Source organism: Poecilia formosa, unplaced genomic scaffold (genome assembly GCF_000485575.1).
Source record: "Poecilia formosa unplaced genomic scaffold, Poecilia_formosa-5.1.2 Scaffold27, whole genome shotgun sequence".
NCBI classification, from domain to species: Eukaryota; Metazoa; Chordata; class Actinopteri; order Cyprinodontiformes; family Poeciliidae; genus Poecilia; species Poecilia formosa.
Window position 1 is genome coordinate 2,777,525 of NW_006799966.1, and position 24,323 is coordinate 2,801,847.

Here is a 24,323-nt window from a genome sequence, read left to right on the forward strand (position 1 = left end):
GATGTCTGTTATTTTCCTTCCTCCCCTCCCCCAGTGCTTTAATTGTTAATATTAATATCAAAACAAATAGGCAACCGTTTCTATTAGAAATAAAGATAAAAATGGATCTTTGGCTTCAAATATTGAACTGTATTTTAAGACTCCCGAAAATAATTTTCTTTCTGTGTGCTTTGTATTATTTCATAGACAAAGGTGCTCTCAGATTGCATCATCTCATTTAGCCTGAGAGAAAGGCTGCGGTCAAATCAGGAAGCTGTGACATGGAAAGACCAAAAGAAAAAAACAATATTAAACTAAACCCTACGTTTGTTTCTTCCTCATAACAAGCAAAAGTGAGGACTGTGCGTGTATTTCCAACGGTCCCTTAACAACACGCTAATCTGCATAAATTTGCATTCTGCATCTCCTTTCCTCCTTCAAGGCTAATTGTGATGCCGGTCCCGTCCTTGACTTAAAAAAAAAAAAAAAAAGGTCTGAATAAGAGAAGCACCTTCACCTGATGAGACTGCTAATAGAAGAAAGCCACCAGTGTCAGCATCCTTGTCACCCAGCATATGACGCATATGAGCAGATAAGACACGGAGCTTCATTGCTGCTGGAAGTTTAAACTCGGGTAAACAGTCAGTTTGTGTCTTTAAGTTGCGATGAGATGCGCAAGAAACTGAGCCCGTCAACTCCCACCTGCAGCCGTGGTGTTGGAAATTGAATGAGTGAGGCATTAATTCACATTATTTGAAGTAATATGTGTCTGCAAGCATCGTTAGTGAAGCGAAATGAGGGCAGTAGTGTCTGTGTGTTATTGAGGTCAGGCAGCATCTCACTTGACTAAGTGTCGTCTGACCTGCTGTGCCTCTTATACTGCAAATAATTAGCTTTATCTTCCATCCTATTTTAAGGTGCACCATCACTCCCCTCCTAACAGTCCAATCTGCATCATCATCTTTGCTCCGAGATAGAGCGTATTAAATTTTACTGATGACATAAGTAATGAAGCAAGGACATCTTGTTATAAACAGGGAGCATAATGTTAAGAACTAACCGGGAGGAAAATATGAAAGGTGCAATTAAAAGTTGCTTTCTTTTTCCTATTTTTAACTTCATTAAGTAAATAAAATACCTTGCAAAAGTTGTACCCTTCAAACTTTTTCACCTTTTATAAGAGCACAACTACAAACCTCACCTCTGTATTTTATTTTATTAGGATTTTATATTGCAGGCCAACACGATGTAGTGCAAAATCATTAAAGGGGATGTTAATAACTGTTCAGAGCTCTGCAGCGGATTCAGAGTTATCATTGTGCCTCCTGGCTTACCTAACCCTGTTTTAAATGTATCACACTCTTTATCTTTGACACAACTATTATTTGGTCTTGCTGATATTGTTTCATCAGGTCTATTCAGGGATATTCAAGTAAAGGGGGCTTTTACTTGAAAAGATAATGAAAAACAAATTATTTCCTTCCACTTCAAATAATATACACAAGACATAAAATTTAAAAAAAGGAACATTAAAGTTTGAGGTTGTACAAAATGTGAAGGTAAAATTGGTGGTATTAGCACTTTGTAGAAACAGGTTGAAGACTAAACTATTAAAAATCTAAATTAAATTATAGACTGCTGTAAGTTTCTTTTGCTTACGTTATTTCTAATTTACTTTTAAGACAAATGCCTAGAGCACTTTGCTGAGTTTGTAAGTGAGCTTTCATTTCTTCATGCTTTTCTTGAGAAGAGGTAGATTTTCCTAAAACTTGTTCAAATGGTGGTGAAAAATATTTCATTAGGCTTTCTGGAGGCATTTTTACATTTTATTTTGACTTTGGCTTAGTTTTTGCTCATTTTCTGACTAGTGTCAGACCATCTTCCATGCTTTGTTGTTCTGGCACCTAATTTAAGAGGTTTTTACTTAAGAGGATTTTTTTTTTTACTTTCATGTCACCAGCTAAATCTAAAAAAAAAAATTAATATTAAAAATTGCACCCTTAAATAGATCAAAAAAGATAACTTTGTGCCCAAAAACTTTCTCAAGGAGTGATCAACTAAAATATTGGCATAGTTTATGAATAACCATGTATCTGTCAAGGTTTGTGTCAGACATTCGCTGGAGGTTGTTTTTTTTTTTTTTTTTTCCCCAATTTCTCAAGGGCATGATTTCAAGTACTTTTCATCACATTTTGATATATTTTAATGTTGAACATTTCTTCATTTGCTCTTCAAACAAAAATGAAAGCCAACTGAAGGACAGGTCTGAACATGAGTTTAAAGAAGATTGATATATTTTGTAGCTTCTTGTTATAAATGCATAATGACATGAGAAGTGATTTTAATATTTCCACATGTTTGCAAAAATCATATGTGTGCTTCACACATTTGTGAGTTGATTCTGTAAGTTACAAAAAAGTGACACAAGAAAAGAGGAAATGGTAATTTGTGTCAGGACTTGTGTCAGACCGTAGAACAGAGGATGGGTAAACAGCACATAAAAAGAAGGTGGAGCAACTGTGTGTTTCTTCTGGCAATGAACTCTGCATACAAATTTAATCAATCATTCAAATTACACAGTTTCTAAAGTTCTCCAAGTACAGTGTGTTGCGAGATCGGTTACACCTACGCGAACAGCAGAAAAGAAAAGAAAGTTACATAGGTGTTGGTTCAGTTTAGAGATAATGCATTTCAATATCAAAGAGTGGAAAAAAACAGCAGTAGTTTTCCATCAACCCAGAAGTTAGTTAAATGAGGCCCCAAGAGTGAGAATGAGCATGAAGTCATGCTGATTCAGAGTAGTACGGAAGTATTTTTTTTTGTTGTTCTATAATGATGTGTGCTTCATGATGAAGGAAGTACCACTGGCCTCATTTGAGATAAGCCCCATGGTTGTAGTTTACAGCCCAATTTAACAAGTGGACTGAGGACGGATGAAAGCTAACTGAGATCAGATTAGTTGGGTAACATTCGCTGGCAGTCCGGGCTGATTATTACAAATTATTGCTAAATTTGTAAGTGAGCTCTCCATGCTTTACTACAACTATGGCGTTTTGCACAAGAAAGCACCCCCTTTGAACTTGTTCATGTTCTTTTGTATTACAATCCCAGACGTCAATGCGTTTTATTGTAATTTATGATCAACACAGAATAGCACATAACTGGTTTCAGGAGGTTGTCTTTTTTAAAATAAAAATCCAAAAATGTAGTGTTTATTTCTAAGAGAATACTTAGAAAACTGCATTTTCATGACATGACACCTCCAAGTCTTGTCAGGTATGTCTACAACAGCTGTTTACATCTAGATATTGAAGTGGTGACCCAGACCTTTACAAAATATCTCACCTCAGTGAAATGGAGGAAAAGAGAGTCTAGAAGAGTAAATGTTCAAGTCTCAGATGGTTTGTTCACAGTGATGTGTTTTCACACCACATGCTGTAGGGTTTCTATGTAACTTGGCATATTATTGTATAAGTTCTCTGCCTGCAGAGTTCCTCACCTTTAACAATATTGCTTTCGTCAAAACTTTTAAAGCCATTCACAGAGCAGCTGTTTGCATTGGAGTAGGAGGTACCAGAACTGTACAAACAGATACAATGTTAGGAGTGATTTCATTTTCTATCAGTTTCACCAGTTTGTGTTGGTCTATCACATAAAATCCTGAATAAATCCCATTGAAGTTTGGCATTGTAGAAAGACAAAATACAGAAAAGTTTAGGAGCTCTAAATACTTCTGCAAGATGCTGCATAGTTAAGGAATGACTAATGACATTGAAGCAGCCTTAAAATATACTGAATGTATAGCTGCAGACATTTTTATTGCAGTGACGGTGGATGCATTCCCATACCTAAGCTATGAATCCGTCCTGTATATCCTGACTGCTCCTCCATAATCCCTGAATGTTTAAAGCCAAGACAAACTGTGGGTCTTTCAAATGGGTACTTTGATATATTATATTGGAATGTGTAGCGTAAAAAGCGGGAGGAAAAGCATTGTTGAACATTGCTCACATCTAATGCAGGCAGTGAAGCTGCAAAGAACTGTCGAGGCTTCTTCTTAGCTTTTCTCTTTTTTTATATATATATATATATATATTCTCACACAGTTACTGATCCAGTATTAAGAATGTGAAGTTTAAAAGCTTTAATTTTTCTCTTTAGTCAGCAGAGGTGGGCTTACACACAGAGAGGCTGCCAACACAACATCAGTCATTTCTCCATCAGAGCAAGCATGACTTACAAGAACCTCTGTCAAAACACAGTTATTAACATGACGCAGACAGATTTGACATGTGTCAGATTAATGTCTATGTCTATAATAAAGTCTGTTATGTGGTTCGCTCTGAAAGCAATTCCCGATTTTCTTCTTTTTTTTTTTTTTTTTTTTTTTTTTAATAAAACATTTGTAGAGCCGTGCATTGAGCCCCCCCGCCCCCCGCTGACTGTGAGTCAGATCCTCATATGTGATATTACTTTATCGGCATGTGGAACTGGAGCTCGGAGCTTATCGCAAACGGTCACTTGAGACTCATGTGGAGGCGCATTCTAATGCGAGGTACGAGCTAATGCATGTAAAGCTGTCCTTTTGTGATCACATAGGATGTAGAGTCATAATAAGATAGAAGTTCATCCTTTTTTTAAGGCTAGGGTTTCACGTATCAAGAATAAAAAATACATTTTTAGGACAATCATCTTCCCAGTCTTCCTTCAGTTAATTGAGGTTTGTATGCTAGAGGAAAGATACACATATAACTAAACCTAACATCACACTGGCTTTGTAATTAGGGGACAGCTGTGTGTCAAGATAAGGTCTCATCTGTCCTAAGTCATCCTGCTATTATTTTTGGATTCATATTTTTCTAATTGTACTGTCATGAACAAGGTGGTATTATATACTTTTTAAGCACATAGTGCCATTTTATAGCACAATCCATTAACTGTTACCTTCAGTTGTTATAAATATGCTCAATATATATGAAACATAAGTAAGAAGAAATTTGACTTTGTAATTTGATGCCTTGAATTTGGCCTCTGTCTCTTTAAGAAGCTCCTGAGTTCTCAGGATTGTTGGACTGAGAAGAACTTTGTATAGTAAGCTCAGCAGACTCGCAGTTCCACCAGGCGTTTGCTAATTGCTACTCACACTAATCTGGAGGAGTTGAGGGAATAACATTATAACATGATGGAAAGGTCAAAAAAGTTCATTTTACATAATGTCTATAGGTTGATTCACTCCGCTTCCATTTCTAGGAGAATGGTAAACTATCTTCAGTATTTTCACTTATTTACAATACTTCTCAGTGGCCTCAACTTGCTTGGAAATTACTTTAGAGAACCTCACCATCCATTGCTTGTTATTAGCAGCACATAGGTACAACATTTATTGTAACAAATGTTTTATTTATTGTGTTCAGATATACACACCCTCTAACTGAAAGAAGATGCACATCTTTTTTTAACCACTACTGCATATTAATAGCAGATATAAAGATGAGGCTTCTGTACATCCATCCTCACCATCTTCTAAGAGGCTAACGTAGCGAATAAGAGGCAAAACCGTGAGAAAAAAAGCAAAAGTTCTCCTGCAAGTCCTACTCTCTAGCTTTTTAAACATGCTGGGAGGCTTAGTGTTGTGTTCCAATGCTTGAAAATGCTTGGCCACTTTCTTTAATTACGGTCAATTGTCAGACTGATTAAATCCTACCAACCTCTTCATTTGAAGTCTTGAAATCCATGTGCTACAATGCAGTGAGAGATTCTGGAATGGAGAAAAAAAGCAAAATTAATTTAGGTCTGCAGGGACAAATGCTTAATGATAGGATGGAGTCATGCAGCAAAACCACACGGCGGAGTTTAAATCAGCATTGTTAGCAGGTTGCCCATACCCGTTATGCTCCACTATTTCTCATATGGAGCTTAGACAAAAGAGGGAAAGAGATTTTTCTATTTAAATGTGCGTCTTCTAAACTTGACTGAACAAGGAACCCCAATGGTGCAATTTTCTGCAGAAAACTGGAGACCATTAAGCATTAATGAATAATTTATTAGCAAAGGTGAGAGCCAAGGTATCCTAATAAATGTTTCAATATTGAATCCAGCCTCCCAGAAATGAACTGTGTTACCGTGTCTGATGGTTTGTCGCAGAGATGAGAAAACCAAGCCACAGTGGAATGTGCTGTATTATATAGCAAATAAAAACCTTAAGATCCTTAATACTAAACGGTCTATACTTTTACAGTTTTGCACTCATGATATTCTATTCTAATAATCAAGTCACTTTGACGGCTGTTTTGAAGAAGCTTAATCTGCACCACGTCAGTTTTAATGAGACATGACGGTCACTTGGATACAGAAAACAAGTGCAGGAAAAAGAAAATCAGCTCGCACTCAAGTTGGAGAACCAATGCAGCAGAGAGAGACTGAGACTTACCTCATCAGAAAGGCCTCCAGCTCTTTGAGTGTTGAGGTCTAGCCATCGAGCAGCGAGCTGATCCCTGATCTAAGTCGTAGCAGGGGGCCTCTCAGGATCATGGCTGTCAGATTTGGGCGGCGGGAGAGCAACACTGTCACTTCTCCTGGCTGGCTGGCTGGCTGGCTGTGTGTATGTGTAAGCAGCGTTATTCCCAGTAGAGCCAATGCTGGAGAGCAGATTGAGGTTATTGTTTGGAGGATGGATTCTCTTCTAAAGGTCCCTGAACTGTGGCTGCGCTGCAGTATCAGAGAGGATGGGGCTAAGATAACATTCTGCTCTTCCACAGAGGTGAAATCTGGAGAGAGAAAAAAAGGGGTGAATTAGTGAATGTTGTTGATTGCATGCTTTTGACTTTGAATGAAAATATATCATTTACATTTGCAAGCAATACAGAGATGAGAGTTGTTATTGTAAAGCCAGCATGTGCGTGCGGGATATAGAATCTGGGGCAGTTCTGGGCTTAAACTGGGAAATAGAAATGACACAAACACAAGATATGAATGATTCTGATGAAGGATCTGCTCAAACACTTCACACACAAACCTGTAGATTAACATGCAAGAGAGCAAAAAAAAAATGCAATTAACTCACATTCTTCTATTTTCTTGGATTTTGCAAATACCAAGCATAAATGATTTTATTTTTCATGACAGTTATGAAATTCCAAAAGCATACCCTTGAAAAACCTGTCTCATTAGTATCCATTGTTTACTCAATGCCATATTAGTGTTGAGCAGCAGTGCTACTACTATCAGCATTGTCCCATCTAAATCACTCGTGTAAACAAGCGATTTCTAAAGACAAATGAAGTACATTTTATTCAAATACATGTTTAAAACATTTTTTTTACTATAATTTGTACTTACACAACTTCTTGGTAATTAGCTGTACTATTTTGAGGACACTATTAATTGAAAAAGAAGTTTATGTTTTCTTTATGTATTCTTTTCACAGTACATTTAGCTATTTCTGTCAAATTTGAGCAATGTTTGGTGCAATGACAAGTCGAGAACATATGACAACTATAATATGAAATATTATGAAACAAATCTATTCAAATAATTAGAAAAATGCTTTAAATATGTTTGCAAAGTCGTAGATATCCTCATCTAGACTTAACTGAGCTTCCATTTTTTCTCAAATGAACAAAGACAAAAAAGCACTTTGCTTTGATGTCAATAAGGTAGCTCCAATCATGAGCTCTTCCTTAGAGATTCACAGTGAAAATAAAGGATGATTATTGTAAAAACTGTATTTACACAAGTTCAGATATATTTTTATTTCAAATAGCATAAAATGGGATGCCCAGAGGCTCTGTTCTCCCATCCGTATTACTAACATGCTTCCCTTTGGCCATGTTTTTGGGAAACAGTGCATTCTTGGATCTATTTTTAATAAAATATAGCAACTTGGTTTCTCTTTAACAATGGCTTGTTTGTTTTCTTTGGTTCTAGGACTCTTTGGAAAACATTTACGTTGAATCAAGGTACTCTGAAGCCTTGTGTGAAATTGCATATCAAGGATTTGAATGTGATATTTGACAGTGATTTTAACTTTGAGAAATTAGATTTCTCAAATTAGGTTTTTATCAAAATGCAATTATTTTAGTAATGTTAAGTTATGCTTTCATTACTTCCAAACTACAGCAATTCTTTCAATTTTGATAACCCAGGTCTTCTTAGCACTGGACTAGCTTGTTCAGATTGCTGCAGCTTGTGTGTTAACACTGAGGAGAAAGAATGAGTATGTCTCTCATATACTTGTCTGTCTTTATTAGCTACCTATCAGTTTTAGGATCGGGTACAGAATTTTTGTTACTGAACTACAAATCTTGTATCATGGTAAATTTCTAAGCGATCTATCAAATCTCTTACTACCACATGTATCTTAGGATCCTGACACACAAACACAAAAAACAATATTTTTTGTACTTGTTGACTTGTTATATTTTACTATTGTTATTAACCACATACAAAATTCACAACTTAAACATGTTACGAATGGGGGTAGATCTAGATATGTTGGACAGAGAAGTTTCAATACAATGTCCTATATTTTTTAGTGTGACAGTACTTAAATAAATTTCGTTTTATTACTCCTGTAGGGCAATTTGTTGAAGCTTTTGCATCACACCAAATGTATCGCAGACAAACTTTTTAGTTTAATCATAACAATAACAACAGCTTAAGACCATCTCAACGCACATCAGTCTATACATTAAGGCATCTCTTTTACACAGCCCTGAGCTTTTTCAGTCCTTCAACCTTAACCAGTGTGTCTTAACAAGCTGATGGAAAGAGAAAAATATGAGTTTGCAGCAGATGATTATCTACTAGAGTGCATGGGGTTATATTCTGTATAGAGAAGATGAGATATGTCATTCAGTGTCCTTTTTGTGCTTGCCTAAAGGACAGAATGTTCATAAATCCTCTGGAGGGAGTATTCCTTCATCTCCATCTTTAAAGTATGTTGAGTGCTGTTTTCTCAATAGAAAAATAACAGACAGATTTCTTCTTAAATAAAATAGCTTCAGAGTTTCTATATAAGGATAATTTATCCACATGTAAATAAAGAGACATTGTAAGATTGTGAAGGACAAGTCTTCATATTCCGCATTCCAATAAAATATTTGACTAATCCAATGGAGTCTCACTGCAAAAGATGCTCACACCTAATTGAGATGACAGTGGTGAAGATGCTAATGCACAGAGAGCGTGTCGGGAGCATCGTGACAGCAGAAGAGAAATAGAGGACATTTTGCACTTTAGGCCAAGATATATATACAATGACACACCACTTCATTAGGTCAAGTTTTATCTATTTTGCAAACAATATAGACAAATAATATAATTTATTTACTTTCCTTTCATGAAAATGCAGAAAAATCTGCAGGAAAAATCTGCATGTCTTAGTTTTTAAATTAAAATACATGCTACTTTACTTTTTTTTTTTTGTTAAAATAACATTGCATGTTATAGACACCTAAATGACAAAAACAATTAAGATTTTACTCCCTTACATTTGCTCATTGCAAATGTATTCATACTAGTGAAGCCTCCCCATCTTATATATAGTCACAAACTTCAAAGTACAATATGTCTTTGGGATTTTTTATGGTAGACCAACACAAAATAACACTTATCCGTGAAGTGTGATAATAATGTTGCATGGTTTCCAAATTTTTACACAAATAATGCTCTACATCTATATTCAGTCCCATTTACTCTTATATGCCACTGCAAACCTCCCAAGATAATGGTCACTAGAAATGTGGGAGTGGGTGAGAGAAAGGCTGAGCAAAAAGATGGTGTGATCATTTTAGTTTAAAACTTTTTGGGATACATACTGCATGAAAGACTTGTAGGACAGAAAACTGACAGTAAATCTATCATATCAGACCAGACCCACCCTGGAACATGGTGGCAGTGGCATCATGCTTTGTTGATGTGTGTGTTTCAACAGGATGAGAACCCTAAACACACACAGCCAGAGATACAATGGGGTGGTCTACATCCAAGCTTAAAACGATGCTTCAGAGTGGCCCAGTAAAAGTTCACACCTAAATACAATGGAGCAATTGGAAAAAGATAAAATCGAATTTTGTATTTGTAACATCATCAAATGCGTAAATGTTTAAAGGCTTTTGCAAAGACACTGTAAAACGAAATATTTCTTTCATCGATCTGTTGCAGTTGCAGGATTTTTTTGTTGTTTTTTTCCAAGTGCACTCTTATAAAACAACTGCGTGATTGACATGACAGCAGCCCAAGTAAATGTTAAGACATGCTTTAAAATTGAATGTCTACAAATGGTCAGCTGAAAGACATGCCTGCAGCTAGAAGCAAAGCACTTTCTCTTAACAGGCCCTCCTGTACAACCTGCAAGACGGCAGCACTTCCCTTTGTCCTCTGAGAATCCAAAGATTAAACTATGAACCTTTTGTGTCATTTCAGCAGAGTCAGCGTTGCTCCTTTTATAACGGCATCAGGTATTTTCTGTCCTATCAGTTTGCTAAGCACTGTGTTTCCAATAATGCTCTTCCTTCTGACAAGAAAAGGAAGCAAGCACGCAGGAAGGAACAGAGCAAAATCGCTCGGATGATGTGGCGATTGCAACATGACATCTCCATCTTTGAGAGCTGAGGACAGCTGCGGGCCATGCAGGATGACAAATGGCCCTTGAAGCTTGTAGGTGAAGCAGCTGTCCTCATTGAACTCCACTAAATTCAGTTTTACTCTTCAAATACTGCGATGGGTTTTATTCAGTCTCCTCTACACTCGTGTCATTTGACCCAGAACAGAAAGTTCCGGAGACTTTTTTTCTTCTGAGAGATGATGATAGGCATTATGTTTTTTTTTTCTTTTATTAAAAAAAATTACAGCGTCAAGAGATCATGAGCAACAGCAAAAACACGGCACAAAGAACATTTCCCTTTTCTGTCCCTGATGGAAAATGACATTTCTTCTGGGTATCTTTTGAAGATCAAAATCCCATCTTAAACAGAATATTTCTTTCCAAAATGAATCAATGTCATGTAAAAATGTTTAAAAATGTGATCAGTGATTGGAGTTTTAACTCATAAGATTGCTTTCTACTAATTAATCTCCAAGGTGCAAAGAAAATATATCTACAATTGTATCTTTCCAACATTTATACGGTGTTGATCAGCCTAGCATTTTAATGCTCAGCATGCAATTTATGGGACAGTGGAAAACAGTGTGTTTTCTGGAAGCCAGCAGGTGCAAGATACATGTAGATTTAACTTAAATCACAGCAGCCTACATCTGGTTACTTGGAGCAGGGTAGAGCTTAATATAGCCTTTCTGTCAAATGAAATGAATGTTTTTTTGTAAAAACAGGAATAAGACACAGGACCTAATTTTACACAAGGAACCAAACAAAAACAATTTATCATGTTGAAGAAACTACGTTTCAGGTACATTTTTTTTCTCATGCATAGTCCTCTCTAAACACAAACAAATCCTCTATTTTAACTAGTGATAGTGGTAATGTTCAACATATCACTAAGAGTATTTTTATCATTTCATATTGTATTCGAGATTTACCAATACTCTGTATTTCTCCATGTGGAGAAATATTTCTAACAATCAAAGACGAATCTCAAGGATTATAAAAAAAGTGAAGCTGATGTTTTAATCCCTTCATTTTCTCTTGTGAATAAAACTATTATGTCTACAAAGCAAAGTTTCCACAAATAAGTATTATAGTTGTAAGAAATAAAACTGGGATGAGCAGGTTTGATTGCAATAATATGTAATATATATTATTAACTAATAATTTTTATGTTTTAAAAATCCTTAAACTACTTGTCAAAAGTTTCACTGGCATAATTAAGACTGATAAATGTTTCTGTTGCACATGTATCATCGTGTTTTCCCCTTGACAACACAATGAAACCGTGACCACTGACACTGCTACCTTTCTAAAACCCACTGACAAGTTATCAGCTTTACTCTTACATGTGTGAAATGACCTGGATCTGATGCTTCTATAGAGCAAATGTTATTTTCTGAAAAGATTGCAAAGAGCCTTCTTCTGTCCTCCTGTCTGCTTGGTTTTAATAGAGACCATCAATCAAATTACCCAGAACAAATACAAGTCAATAATCCAGTTTTCTTTTCTTTTAAAGGGGAATTGGAAGCATTGTTCTTTTGATTTAGAAGATCTTTATATTTTGTAGAAGAAAATATCTTCACTGCAGCAAGTCTACAGGGGCAACGTTTGACCAGTTTGGTTTGGTCTCATTATGGCAATAAAGCAAACTTTTTATAACCATCCAACAGAGAGCTGCAGAAATCCTTTACTGCGTGAAAGTAATTAAATGAAGTGAAGGAAGAACAGTCTAAAGCCTCTAACATGTTATGTCACACGTTGTTGCTCGTACAGCCTCTTATTGTCACTCACTTCTAAATAAAAAGTGAAACTGTGTTTTGAAAAAGCGGCTCTGATTATCACACGAAAAACACATTTCAAGTTATAAGATCACAACATTTTTGACACTAATTCCATAAACGGCTCCATAATTTTAATCATCTGCAATTCATTCTTGGTGGCTATGGCATTCAATAAAAATGAAGTGTAAAACTAAAACTGCACATCACACTCAACGCACTGCAGCGTTATGCTCTGGGGATATTCTTCTTGAGACAAAATAACTGGTCAGTTAATGATGTTATATATTATTTTTCCTTCATAATTTGGTTTCCCAAACGTCCTTTAGAAATATTCATGCAATCCTTTGTTCCAAACAAAAAACATGTTCACAATCGAAACAAGCTATATTGGAAAAGTTTGTGTGCACCAACAAAGGTTTGGACTCCTGTTTTACACTGTTCAGACATTAAGTGATAATATTTCAACTGTAGAGGAAATCAAATAAAAGATAAAAAGAATAATGCTGTTATTTATTTCTATTAACACAGCAATGAGCAAAAATGTCGCTCGGCAAAAGCAATCAGTCCAGCTTCGTGGGGTTTTAGTGGAAACATCTGCGTATAAAATGATGTGTGATGCTTCCTCTTCCCCTGACATATTAATAATGCCAAAATGTCCCTCTGACTTTTTCTCCAGCAGCGAGCAGGCTCATACCAGGAGGCTGTAGTCTGAAATATTTGCGTAAGAACATCTTGTATTCATCAGGGGCCGTTTTGTGAGCCGCCAAGAGGTGCAACTCCTTAACCCCCCACACCCTCCTCATCCTCGTTCAGATTATGTTCAAGATCGATTACTGAGAAATGTTCTGAGTGTCTCATCACGCTTTCAATTCTTTTCCCGCATTTGTCAAAAAAAATAAGACTTTCATTACCTCGTAAGTCAATACCTGCAGCTCCGGGCACAGCGAGCGGTGCTCTCTATGCCAAATGTGCATGAATGATAGACAGAGAGGTAAATTAATGATGGACACATTTATAGACTGAAATCTTGACCTTGCTGACTATGATGTATGTCCATTGGCTGCAGGGAACCTCTAGATAACAGGTGGGTGCTGGTTTATATAATTTCACACACTATTAAAGGACAAAATATCAGAGTAGAAACAGATAAACACCAGATATACCCGATGATAAACAATCGGGAAATTGCCTCTTTAGGTGTCCTCTAACCTGATTGCTAGCCATTTTTTTTAAAATAAATGATGCATTAGCAGAAGAGAGGACACATCAGACCGTGTAGATACAGTTTTTGTGGCACTCTGAATTTAATTTGCTATATCATTCTGCTTAAGCATGAAAAAAGGTTCTGAATATATGAAGCATGTAGTTACTTTTGGTGTTTAAGCCAATGAGATCTACACTGCCTTACAGGAAAAGACTTTTGGATCTGGAAATGGCTCCATGCTGAGTGATGAGTACATGAAAGGATTTAAAAGCTCAGCTCTTTCCTGAAGGCTTGCTCGCTGAAATGATGCACATTTTAGGAACACATGTGCTTACTGAATGAATACAAAGTAAGAAATATATCCCCCTATCGCTCTCTGTTCCCTCTCTCTTCTGCTCGGGATAATTATTTTCAAATTCAAACTGTGTTGGGTAAAACAAATTAGTTTCCCGGAGAAGAACACTCATTACATCATAAACCATGAAAAATAAAGATCTAATTGGAGTTCAAGGCAACATTGTGAAATTTCTCAGGTTGATTTCCCGGTTGTACTTCATTTTAAAATGTATCTTAATGCCACAATGGCATACTGTGTAAAAATGTGGTGTCATACCACTTCAACGTCTTAAGTATTTCCACAACTTTGCCTGGTACTTTGCCTTGGTCAAGCATGACAACAAGCTCAAGGAGTAAGACTATTTTTGCAACACTGTAAACTCTACCAATAAAACCAAAGTTACCAACCTATAGGACAGGGAATCGGTGTAAAGTAGTTTTTCCATAATAGCTGATGATTTTCATGGACTTCCAATATTCATTCCCAACCAAGTTCATCTATAACAAAAATTATGCATTTATACACGCATATTTATAGACTGAGACGAGGCAGAGTGTAATGACATGTAAAGGTGAAAGACGATCTGATTAAATCCTGTGTTTTGTGAAACACAGATGGTCTACAAAAACAAATTTGATAATTACTTTGACAAGAAAATACATTTTCTATCACAGAGGTCATTTTCTGTCTGAGTTTTTCTATTGGAATAATCTCACAAGCAGTTTGTGGAATTAGTCATGATTCACAGTTTTTGTAAAACCCTTTTGTGTTGTAACACATTGAAAAATGTCGCATACACAAAGAAGTGTGTTTAGAGTGATAAAAGTAGGTAGCATATTGAGAGCCTGAAAGGAGGGCGGCTTTACATTTCCTGCTTTAAATTTTCTTTGAGTCTTTGAATTTTAGCGAATAAATGTTGAATGTCATCCTGTATCTAGCAATTGATACATTCCTCAACATTTTGACATTCTTATGAAATGCTATTGCTCAGCAGCTAAAATGACGTGATCTGAAATGCATGCCTCATATTCAGAATTAGTGAATGTACAATTCTTTTATTTTTTTACTTTCCTTTGTGCATTCGGCTCAGCTGTACATCTGCTTTTAGTATAAAAAACCATCACCATACATTACCCCAGGTAGGACATTATTTGTCAGACTGTGATGTACTTTGTTGTCTGTGGACAAATTAATGCACTATAATCTCAGAGAAAGCTGTACACAGAGTTTTATAAACCAAGAGAAAGAGCCTGAGAGGCTGTAGACAAAACATTAGTCTTGTGATTTTGCGCTGTTCTTTCAGTACTGGTGTCCATAAGTCTATCAAACAACGGTTGGCTGTGAGTGCTTATTGGCCGAAATCACTGCCTCTCTTTGTTCAAGGTCAGAAATACCTCTTTAGTTGCACAAGCACAGACAGACATTTTCAAATGCCTACAATATGTTTGTTGTTTCAGACAGGGCTCCAGGTCAATTTACCAATACATAATCCCTTTGGAATATTGCTATTTAATCCCTTCTTATTTAATTTCTTACCACTAAGCAAACCTGTTTGTTTTTATGTACCCAAGCTACTTAGTGCTAGTTTATTTCTCTTGTTAGGTAGGTGAATACATGATTTGTGGAGATAAATATTAATATAAATGGTCAAACCTTCGGGATTTTTTCACAATGCCAATTAACAACAAATGTAATCTCAGAACACTTTTAATGTTACTTGGACCAAATTTATCTCGTGCTTTTTGAGTTTTAATAACCACCCACAGTGCATTTATACTGCAGTCTCCATCACCCTGCCACGCGCTCAGTGATCACCCAACCATATACCAATATGCAGATCTGGAGGCAACTGAGAATAAGTGTCTTGCCTAAGGACAAGTGAATGTGCTGGGGAAGCGTGGAATCGAAACCCAAAACCTTCCAATTGCAAAACGACTATTCTACAATGTACAAAACAAATAGACTTAGTTTGTGTAATTAAAATTATAATCACCATAGTTTAACATCACAGTTTCACAGCTTCATTTTTTTTAAATCCCTGTACACACAAGGCAATATCGACTTGTAAAGGAATAATTAACAATGTAGAAAACAAGTTCTTTATTTGAACCAGATTTGAACAAAGCAGGTGACTTATTGAAAAAGTGCTTCAATGAGCTGAAATTTAAACTTGAAAACATCTCAAGACAAAAATGAATGAAATGATGAATTAAAAGAAAATCTAAATTACATGTGCAAATGTTTTACATTCAAGCCATTTTTTCTCCAGAGTCATTTTGAGCTTAAAATTAGTGAATGGATGTTCTGTTGCAATACTATAGGCAACGATAAACTTGATCGTCTCTGCCTGGCTTGTTGATCTGTTTGCTGCTGTCTGCCGCTGAAAGGCATCGTGGAGAGGGTAAACTTGGGCAGTGCATTTACCAGGGCATGTCATTTTTATAGATGCATTGTGCTTTTTCAGCGCTTCAATTCAAAATGTAGAACCGCGGGGGGTGTTTATGAGTGGTTCATTTACATACACTTTGAGATGTGAACGCAGACATTGGGCTGAGCACCAGAATGAGAAAAAGGAGAGTCGGAGTGGAGCATGTGTCAGCACAGCAACAGGGCTGAACACAAGCACAAAGGAGGCGGAGCAAGAGTTTGTCAGAGTGCATTGCGTGCCAGAAGTGTTGAGCGAGCAAAATACTTCTACATGATAAAAATATTGTTTGATCACATAGATATATGCGCTCACAGCAGTCTCGTTGGATGTTCACGTTGGGACACAAATATAACGCCATAATTAGTGGAAGTGCAGTTCCACTAATTATGGGACTGCAGTTCCATAATTGGAGAAGTAGATAGTTACTTACTTCTCTGAGTAAGTAGCCATCTTGCTCAGAGAAGTGTGGACCTAAAACACCCACATCTCCCACAGATATGATGCCCATTGCTTCACATAACCTGGAAGGTTGATGGCTTCATGTCGGAGCGTCGGTAATGATGCTTGGAACGTTCACCCATCAGCATTTCTATTCTCTCTCCTCGTCCACACTCCATCCACTCTGATTATCAGACTGCCCTAGCCTACTCACCTTTATATCTGACTACAAGACGCAATGTACACACATAAATAAATAACTGGACCACGGCCAGTTAGAGGAAGGGTCTTCCCCATCGCTATCGCTGATTGGTTTAGTACATAATGTGAGCCTAATGTGTGTTTATTGTTGAACCACGGGGAGACTTTCAATGTCAGAGACTTTTATTTTATTTTCTCAAATGAATGGGCCAATGTGACCTGAGATTTTTTGTAATTGCACCAGTGTGAATGAAGTTGCATGTGTGACCAAATTGGTCTAACTCTAGAACCCTGGCCTTGATCAAACCAAAGTAACATTATGTTACTCTAATACATTATTAGCTTGAGTAATCCTCCCAGTAGACAAGTAGATTATAAAAAAATTACTTACAATTCTTGGTTGTCAAAACCAATACAAAATATTCCCAAGGCATGGATGAACTGATGTAAAAGTTATGGTTCCAAACCGCTAAAACCAGATGCCATTCCAAAGGTTTAAAGTGCTTTTACTGAGATGCCATACAAAATCCAGGAGCTGCCAGAGTTTTCTCTGGTTGTGTTGAGCTTACAGTAACACAGTGTCTTCTCTTCTTTTTGTGGCACACTGCTAGACAGCTGGCTGAAAGAAGACTATGAAAAATGTCCAATCTTTAAGACAAGTTCCACTCTTTGCAAATATTATCAGCTACAAAAAGACACACTTAGCCCTACTCCACAAACTCTACTCTATTTTCACTGTAAAATCTTGAAGACAACAGCTAAGCTTCATAGGTATTCTATATTTCAATTGCAGCTTAAAGTAAAAGCAGTTAGATCCTGATTTTGCTTGAAGTGTTTGTGTATTTACTTCAAAACCATGGTATTAGTATTACTAAGGGTGTGAGAATTTAATACTGGACCATGCTTAATTACTGTCACTGATGAGCTGCTCCAGCTCCACATAAACTTCTGTTGCAGACAGCTCCACAGCTGTTCAAGAAAGCTATCAGTGCCATTTTGTGCATTATCCCTGACAAAAAAAAAAAAAAAAAAAAACATTTTCATGGTAGCACATTCTTCAAACCTATGCATGCGAGATATGTCCCACAGACATATTTCAAAAAAAAAAAAAAAAAAAAGTAAATCTGAAATGAGTTGAACACTGCTTGGGGCTATTTTAGGCTTCCATCTACTGATTAAATGGATTGCAAATATTAAATGGAAACACAGTAATGCAGATTACAGCGTGAGCCATCAAGGCTGAGCTGCTCCCATATCGTGGCTTCAGAGCAGCAGTGCTTAACGAACAAGCAGACTCTTACACATTAATCAAATATGACCTAAAATTGTCCAATGTGAGCTACTTCCCGGTTCCAAAGTGTACAGAAAACACCGTCCGCCCACAACAGAAGCCCTCCACTGGAGGTGCAGATGTTATCCGACTGGGTTTTGTCATGTATATGTTAAGTGATCATTTATCATTATGGATAATCTAACCCCTTATTGGTTTTCTCAGGGCAGTCATCACCACGCATGTGTAGCTTTAAGTGAGTGGGTCTGTGTTGCAGTCCCGGATCCTCTAAATCAGATAGGCTGGTATATGAGGTGCATATAAATGAGAGTTGTGCCGTCCCCTTCATGAAGAGTTGGGTGTGCATTCACTTCATTAGCCATCAGTCTCTGTTAAGACAGAGTAATGGTTTTCTTGTGGCATGACAGTGATGCCATGGCACAGACCGTCAATATATTTTCCCCACAGAGTCTTCTTCCTGGGAGAAATACCCACAGTTTCTTTTTATTTGTGCCGCTCATATATCACTCTGCAATAAAGCCGCATTGCTCCTCCTCCTCCTCCTCCACCTCCACGAGCTTAACATCTGGAGCAGCTTGTATGGATGACTGACCAAACATTTGTTATAAAAACCCCTCAGAAACATCAGGTAGGATACTTCTTCTTCCCTGCTGCTGAGCTCCAGGGCTCTGCTGTAATGAAGATGTCCAGGATTGCTGTTGTGGACGGTTTAGGTTGAACAATCGCTTGCGGAAATCCAACAAAATGTATTGTACACATGCACAAATACTGGCTCTGTTTGTTGCTTACACTTCATGTTAATTTCCTGTTTCCTATGTGCAAATATGAAGAGTGATTTAAAAAGTTTGAATTTTCAAATTCAAATCAGTTTCATGGATTATCACTAAAGTTTATTCATCTAAAAATAAATTGTTGTTCTTTCCAAGAAGCTACAATCTGCACTGATAATGGAAGAATAGTAGTTTTTTTTAATATATATAAATATTTCCTTTAAAAAAAAAAACATAGTTAACTCATTATTTCAGGCTCTTTATATGTTCTTATATTCAAATGTGGGGGTGTAGATTTGTCTGTGGAGCGGGGCTCCGCTCGTCAGAGTGAGTTGAGCTGAAACACTGAACTTCAATTCAATCGATTCAGTTTATTTACATAGTGTCAATTAACAACAAACTTCAGCACATCTGCATGAGGGTGTAACGTGCAAGCTGTAGGGGATTGAACTTGCCTCCTGGTGTCTTGCGAAGGTAGCGATCCCTGACAGAATTTGCTGCAGAATGACAGGCCTCACTTTCTTTTGTAAGCGGTTGACCGCCACGTTTTTTTTAAAACATGTGGCATCCGGGGTAGCCATTACCTTGACTGGGTTAATTTGAACAGGTTGTGAAGGACCTTTGTTTAGGCAGAGAGGGGTTCCAGTACTCCAAAGATATCCCACCTCCTTTATTGTCCCAGTAGCCCTTAAAGCAATGGTGTGATAGGAAAGTGGGTTATGAGAGAGGAGGAAGACAGGCGGCAAAGGTCATCAGGCTAGGACTTGAACCTGTGACAGCCTCATCGAGGGGTAAGGCCTCCGTATACGTGTGTCGCATAATTTACTCCTATACCACTGCCGTGCCCGATGGAAGACGTATTTAGTCTTCCATCGGAAGATAAATATTGACATTATTTGTGTAATTCGTTTTGAATGAAATTACTCTCTATGCATTTCTCATAGGACTGTAGCCGTTTTCTTTTTTGATCCTGGACTAGACATCTTTAGGTTTTTTGTTTTGGACTTACAACCAGACTACTAAGGCAAAAAGGATGCGCTTGAAAAAGTGACAAAAAAAAAGAAAAGAACAGAGAGAAGATGGGTAAAATCAGCTTTACTCAAACACAATCAACTTAGCCTAATACAGAATGTGAAGCAAATAATAATCTCAACCACAGATTGATCTCCCCCAACAGGGAGACTAATCCCGGTCCACTCTGTCGGACCCAGCTTCTTAGACCACATAAAGCTTTCTGAGTGTTCAACACTGATGACACTTTCACAAGGGGACCCACTCGTTCCATGTAAACCAAAGCCTATCCACAAATAGTGTAACTGCATCATATTATCCAGCTAATGAGGGAGTCAGAGATTACATTGAGTTTTTCCTCCCTATGAGATTCAGAGATTTAAAACATTCACTCACATCATTTCATCTCAATGAAAGCAAACTACCCACTGGCTACTGCTTTGCAAATTAATATTTTAAACTTATAACTATCTTGCAGGACAAAAACCTGTTTCCCATTCAGAACTTTGATGTAATCCGCATTCAGCCTTGAACGTTATAATGAAGAAATAAAATAGTTAACCTTTATAATCTTGTTTACAAATCACCAGACAGCTTTCATGTAGGGAGTATGGTACAACAACCTAATAGCAGCTTGAAATGTAAAGTAATATAGAGATATTATTGTATTGCCTTGAGAAGAGTTGCTAAACTAAGACTTAATTATTAAAAATCAGCTGGCCTGCTAAAGTGAGCAGGAAAGCAAATAATATCCGGAGGCGAAAGGTCAAAATGAAAGTTATTTTATGCTATATTATTCAGTACAGTGCTCACTTTTAAGATCAAAATAATTCTGAGAACAGGACATGTGGCATTAAAAAGGTCACGTATGCTTTATTCAAAGGAAAAAAGAGTAACCCTTGAATATTAAGAGCAGCTCGATGACATATCAAGTGACTAGGTGTTGCTGCAGTAGTGCAACAGCACTTTGAATGTGTTAACATACAAAATTAATGTCAATGCACTCATTCCCTGCTTTAAGTGACGCTTTTGGACTACTGATCCCGCTTATATATTAGAGAATGTTTTTTTTTTTTGTTTGTTTGTTTTTTTTTTCAAAATTGACTTTATCTCATGCCTGTGTCAGCTTGAGTGCCATATAGCAAAGATGGATTCTGAAACAAAGTCGTCTCACGGCCTGATGTGCAGCTCAGCAAGAGTGACAACCTTTTCACCCGTTCCCTTTATCTTTTTTTCTCCATCTTGAGACAGCGCAGCCCTGTCACTTGGTCAAAATGCTCTTTGATTTTGGATATAAGCAGAAAAAAATGTAATGGGGGTTATGAAATAAAACTGTCAGTGACAAATTAGTATCTATACTTAGACAGTGGATGGGTCCTTGAAGCACATCAAACCCAAATGGGCCCGATCTCTAACATCTTTTCAGTGTAGGTCCAAACTAGACACGCTGAACAATACTTGGTTTCTGGTTCTCCTTTACCTTTTAGCTTTTTGTGTATCGAACAAATATATGCTAACTTTGCAAGAGCGGTCTGTTGTGCAGTATCTTGCAAAAATATTCAGATCCATCGACCCATTTAACTTTGCATCTTAAAACTACAAATGTCAGTGCATTTTGTTGATATTTTATGTGATAGACCAACACAAACTAGAATATAATTGAGAAGTGGATGGGAAATGAAGCATGTTATAAAAAGGTTTTACAGCAAAAAAAACAAAAAAAAAACTGAAGAGTGTGACAGCCACATTGCATTTGATTTGGCTCCTTTACTCTGATGTCCCTAAATAAAAGCCGGTGCAACTAAATGTCTGAAGAGACCAATGCAGTTCCCCTTTGTGAAGGATTTAAAGGTTTGGTGAACAAGCACTGTCATGGTTTAGCTCTTGAAGACAGTGCTGATGGGATCATGTTGTTGGGATGCTTTTCTTCAGCTGCCAGGGAAACTACATGTCAAGTTTGATGGGAAGATAGAAGGAGCTAAATACAAGACAGTCCTGGAATAAAAACTCCAAATTGCTAAGTTCACCTCTCCTCAGGACAACGATCCTGACCATACAATCAGAGGTGCTATAGCATAGTTAAGATCAAAACATATCTGTGTGATTGAGTGGCCAAGAAACAGACTGAACTTGATTCCGACTGAAAATTAGAGGTAGGGTTTGGAAACTGCTGTTCACAGATCCTCTCCCTCCATTCTGTCTAAATTTGAGCTAATTTGTAAAGACAAATATGGAAAGATTTCTATCTCAAGATGTGCAAACCTGGTGGGAAGCATTAACCAACAGACTTTCATCTGCAATTGCAGCACAAGGTGTGGGGTAGAATGCAACTGCAAGCCAGACTTTTTAAGTTTATATTTCCCAAAAATACATCATGTTACCTTCACTTCATTTTAAAACCCCAATGAAAGACACTGAAGTCTAGGGTTGTAACGTGATGATATGTGAGAAAGTTAAAGGGGTATGAATAATTTTGTGCCACCATAAGAGAAGCAAAACAAATGGTCTGATTTAGAAGTTCTTTTTTTTTTTTTTTTGAGCAGATAACAATGCACAGTGGGGCCAGCAGCAGTTGCTGTCTGAAACCCCTCCACAGATGGACATTGCCTTGATGCNTGCTTTTTTTGACATTTTTCACATTATTTATAAAGTTATGTTTTTAAATGAATGCAACAAAACACTTCCACCTAATTCTTTTTTTTTTTTTTTTTGAGCAGATAACAATGCACAGTGGGGCCAGCAGCAGTTGCTGTCTGAAACCCCTCCACAGATGGACATTGCCTTGATGCTTCTTCCAAGCAGGGAAGGATCGAGAAAAAGAGGAACAGCACTGACAAATGATTTGTGAACAGCTATAAAAATTGGCTTATTCTTCTTCCCCCCATCCCCCCCACTCTACCTCCTCCCAACCGCCTCCACCCCCAAGTGGGGATGTTGTCTTGGATTGGCATCCAGCACAGAGAGAGCAGGCTACTTGAACGCAGCTGAATAGCTGTGTGGATGAAAGAGGTCTGCTGCCACTGCACTGGCTTGAGGAACTGCGGTTGCTGCCTGTATATACCTGCACTGATGCAATGCAAAGGTTTGTGCAAGCCCACGTATCCTCCACTTAATCAAATATATATCTTTGAATCCGTTTTATTGGGATGTTTCCATTCAGCGCACCTCACAAATCCAACTATTAAACGTGGGTGTGCTTCATTACCCTTTGGATCACAAAGGTGATGGGTGCATAAATCTTTGGTGCGCAACATTACGGTGCATTTCGCCTTTTAAAAAGTACAGTGCGAATGAATTCACGCTTCATTTCATGGATCTTTGGGAGAACAATAATGAACTACGTGCCGCTTACTGTGAATGACTATAAGGTTGTGCAAATGTTAAAAGCGACAGTGGGTTTATGAGGCTTACCTGATTTTCTGGTAACAGGTGGCGATCTCTTATTAGATCCCTCGTTACCTCCTTTGCTTGTTTTTAATCAATGCAATGGTGGCGAACACATCTCCGCCAAATCACAATATATCCCTTGTGACTGCATCGCCCACACGGCATCCAGGTCCACTATATACTGCGTGCTGGAGGAGGAGAAGGAAAAAAAAAAAAAAGAAAACAATTAAAAAAAACCGAAGGAAAAAGCAGCCCGCACTCGCGCAGGAAAACACGTATCAGTCCGTATAAAGGCTGTATCCCGGGTTGGCGGAGGTTTCAGGGACTCCGGCTCGTCGACATCCCTGGCAGAGGGTCCGGTTTCACAGCCCCGCTCCCGTCTCCGCCGCGCATCGTGCTGCCAACATGACTGAAGCTGGAAATCACATGCGGCGTGTTCAGCGCGCGCCTGCGTTTACCCAAAGGCACCTGCACAACTCTGAAAGCATCAATATTTCATGACTCCACTTTTTTCTATGCTTTTTTTTTTTTCCGCCGCCCTGGCACGCATTACTTCACACAGCCTTATTTATACACTGACATGCTCTGCAGTGCTTTTCTGGGAGTGTTTGCCTTTTACCTGTAATTTAGGCTGAATCCCATGCCACTTCTCTCTTAGCCCTCAAGCCTACATGGAAGGGTTAGGGTGTCCAAATTGGAAATAAAGTGGTAGTAAATGTAAGGCTGAATCAAGTATTCTTAGTTTATCTTTGGCTGTATCCCATTATTTTTAACCCTATTTTTTTTTTTGTTTCTAAAAGGAAGAACGTCCTAATCCTTTCTGTATAGGAGAAGAAAACTAAAATATTAGTTTAATAGTGAGGAAAAAAAGAAAAAAGTGGACACAGTAA

At 37.6% G+C, this 24,323-nt stretch overlaps 1 protein-coding gene across 2 annotated transcripts in view; it reads right to left on the reverse strand.

Moving 5' to 3' along the window:
• sntg1 (syntrophin, gamma 1) overlaps positions 1-24,053 on the reverse strand; it is a 63,995-nt gene extending 39,942 nt beyond the window's left edge. Inside the window, exons 1-3 of one of the 2 annotated variants that reach the window (XM_016669743.1) lie at positions 23,458-24,053; positions 6,410-6,746; positions 5,688-5,737 (exon numbers count right to left, since the gene is read on the reverse strand). In XM_016669743.1, the coding sequence (XP_016525229.1) occupies positions 5,688-5,714 (27 nt within the window). In that variant the 5' untranslated portion in view covers positions 5,715-5,737; positions 6,410-6,746; positions 23,458-24,053. The remainder of the gene's footprint in view (positions 1-5,687; positions 5,738-6,409; positions 6,747-23,457) is intronic. The other variant, XM_007548672.2, reaches the window with a different exon arrangement.
• Between the last annotated feature and the right edge of the window lie 270 nt (positions 24,054-24,323).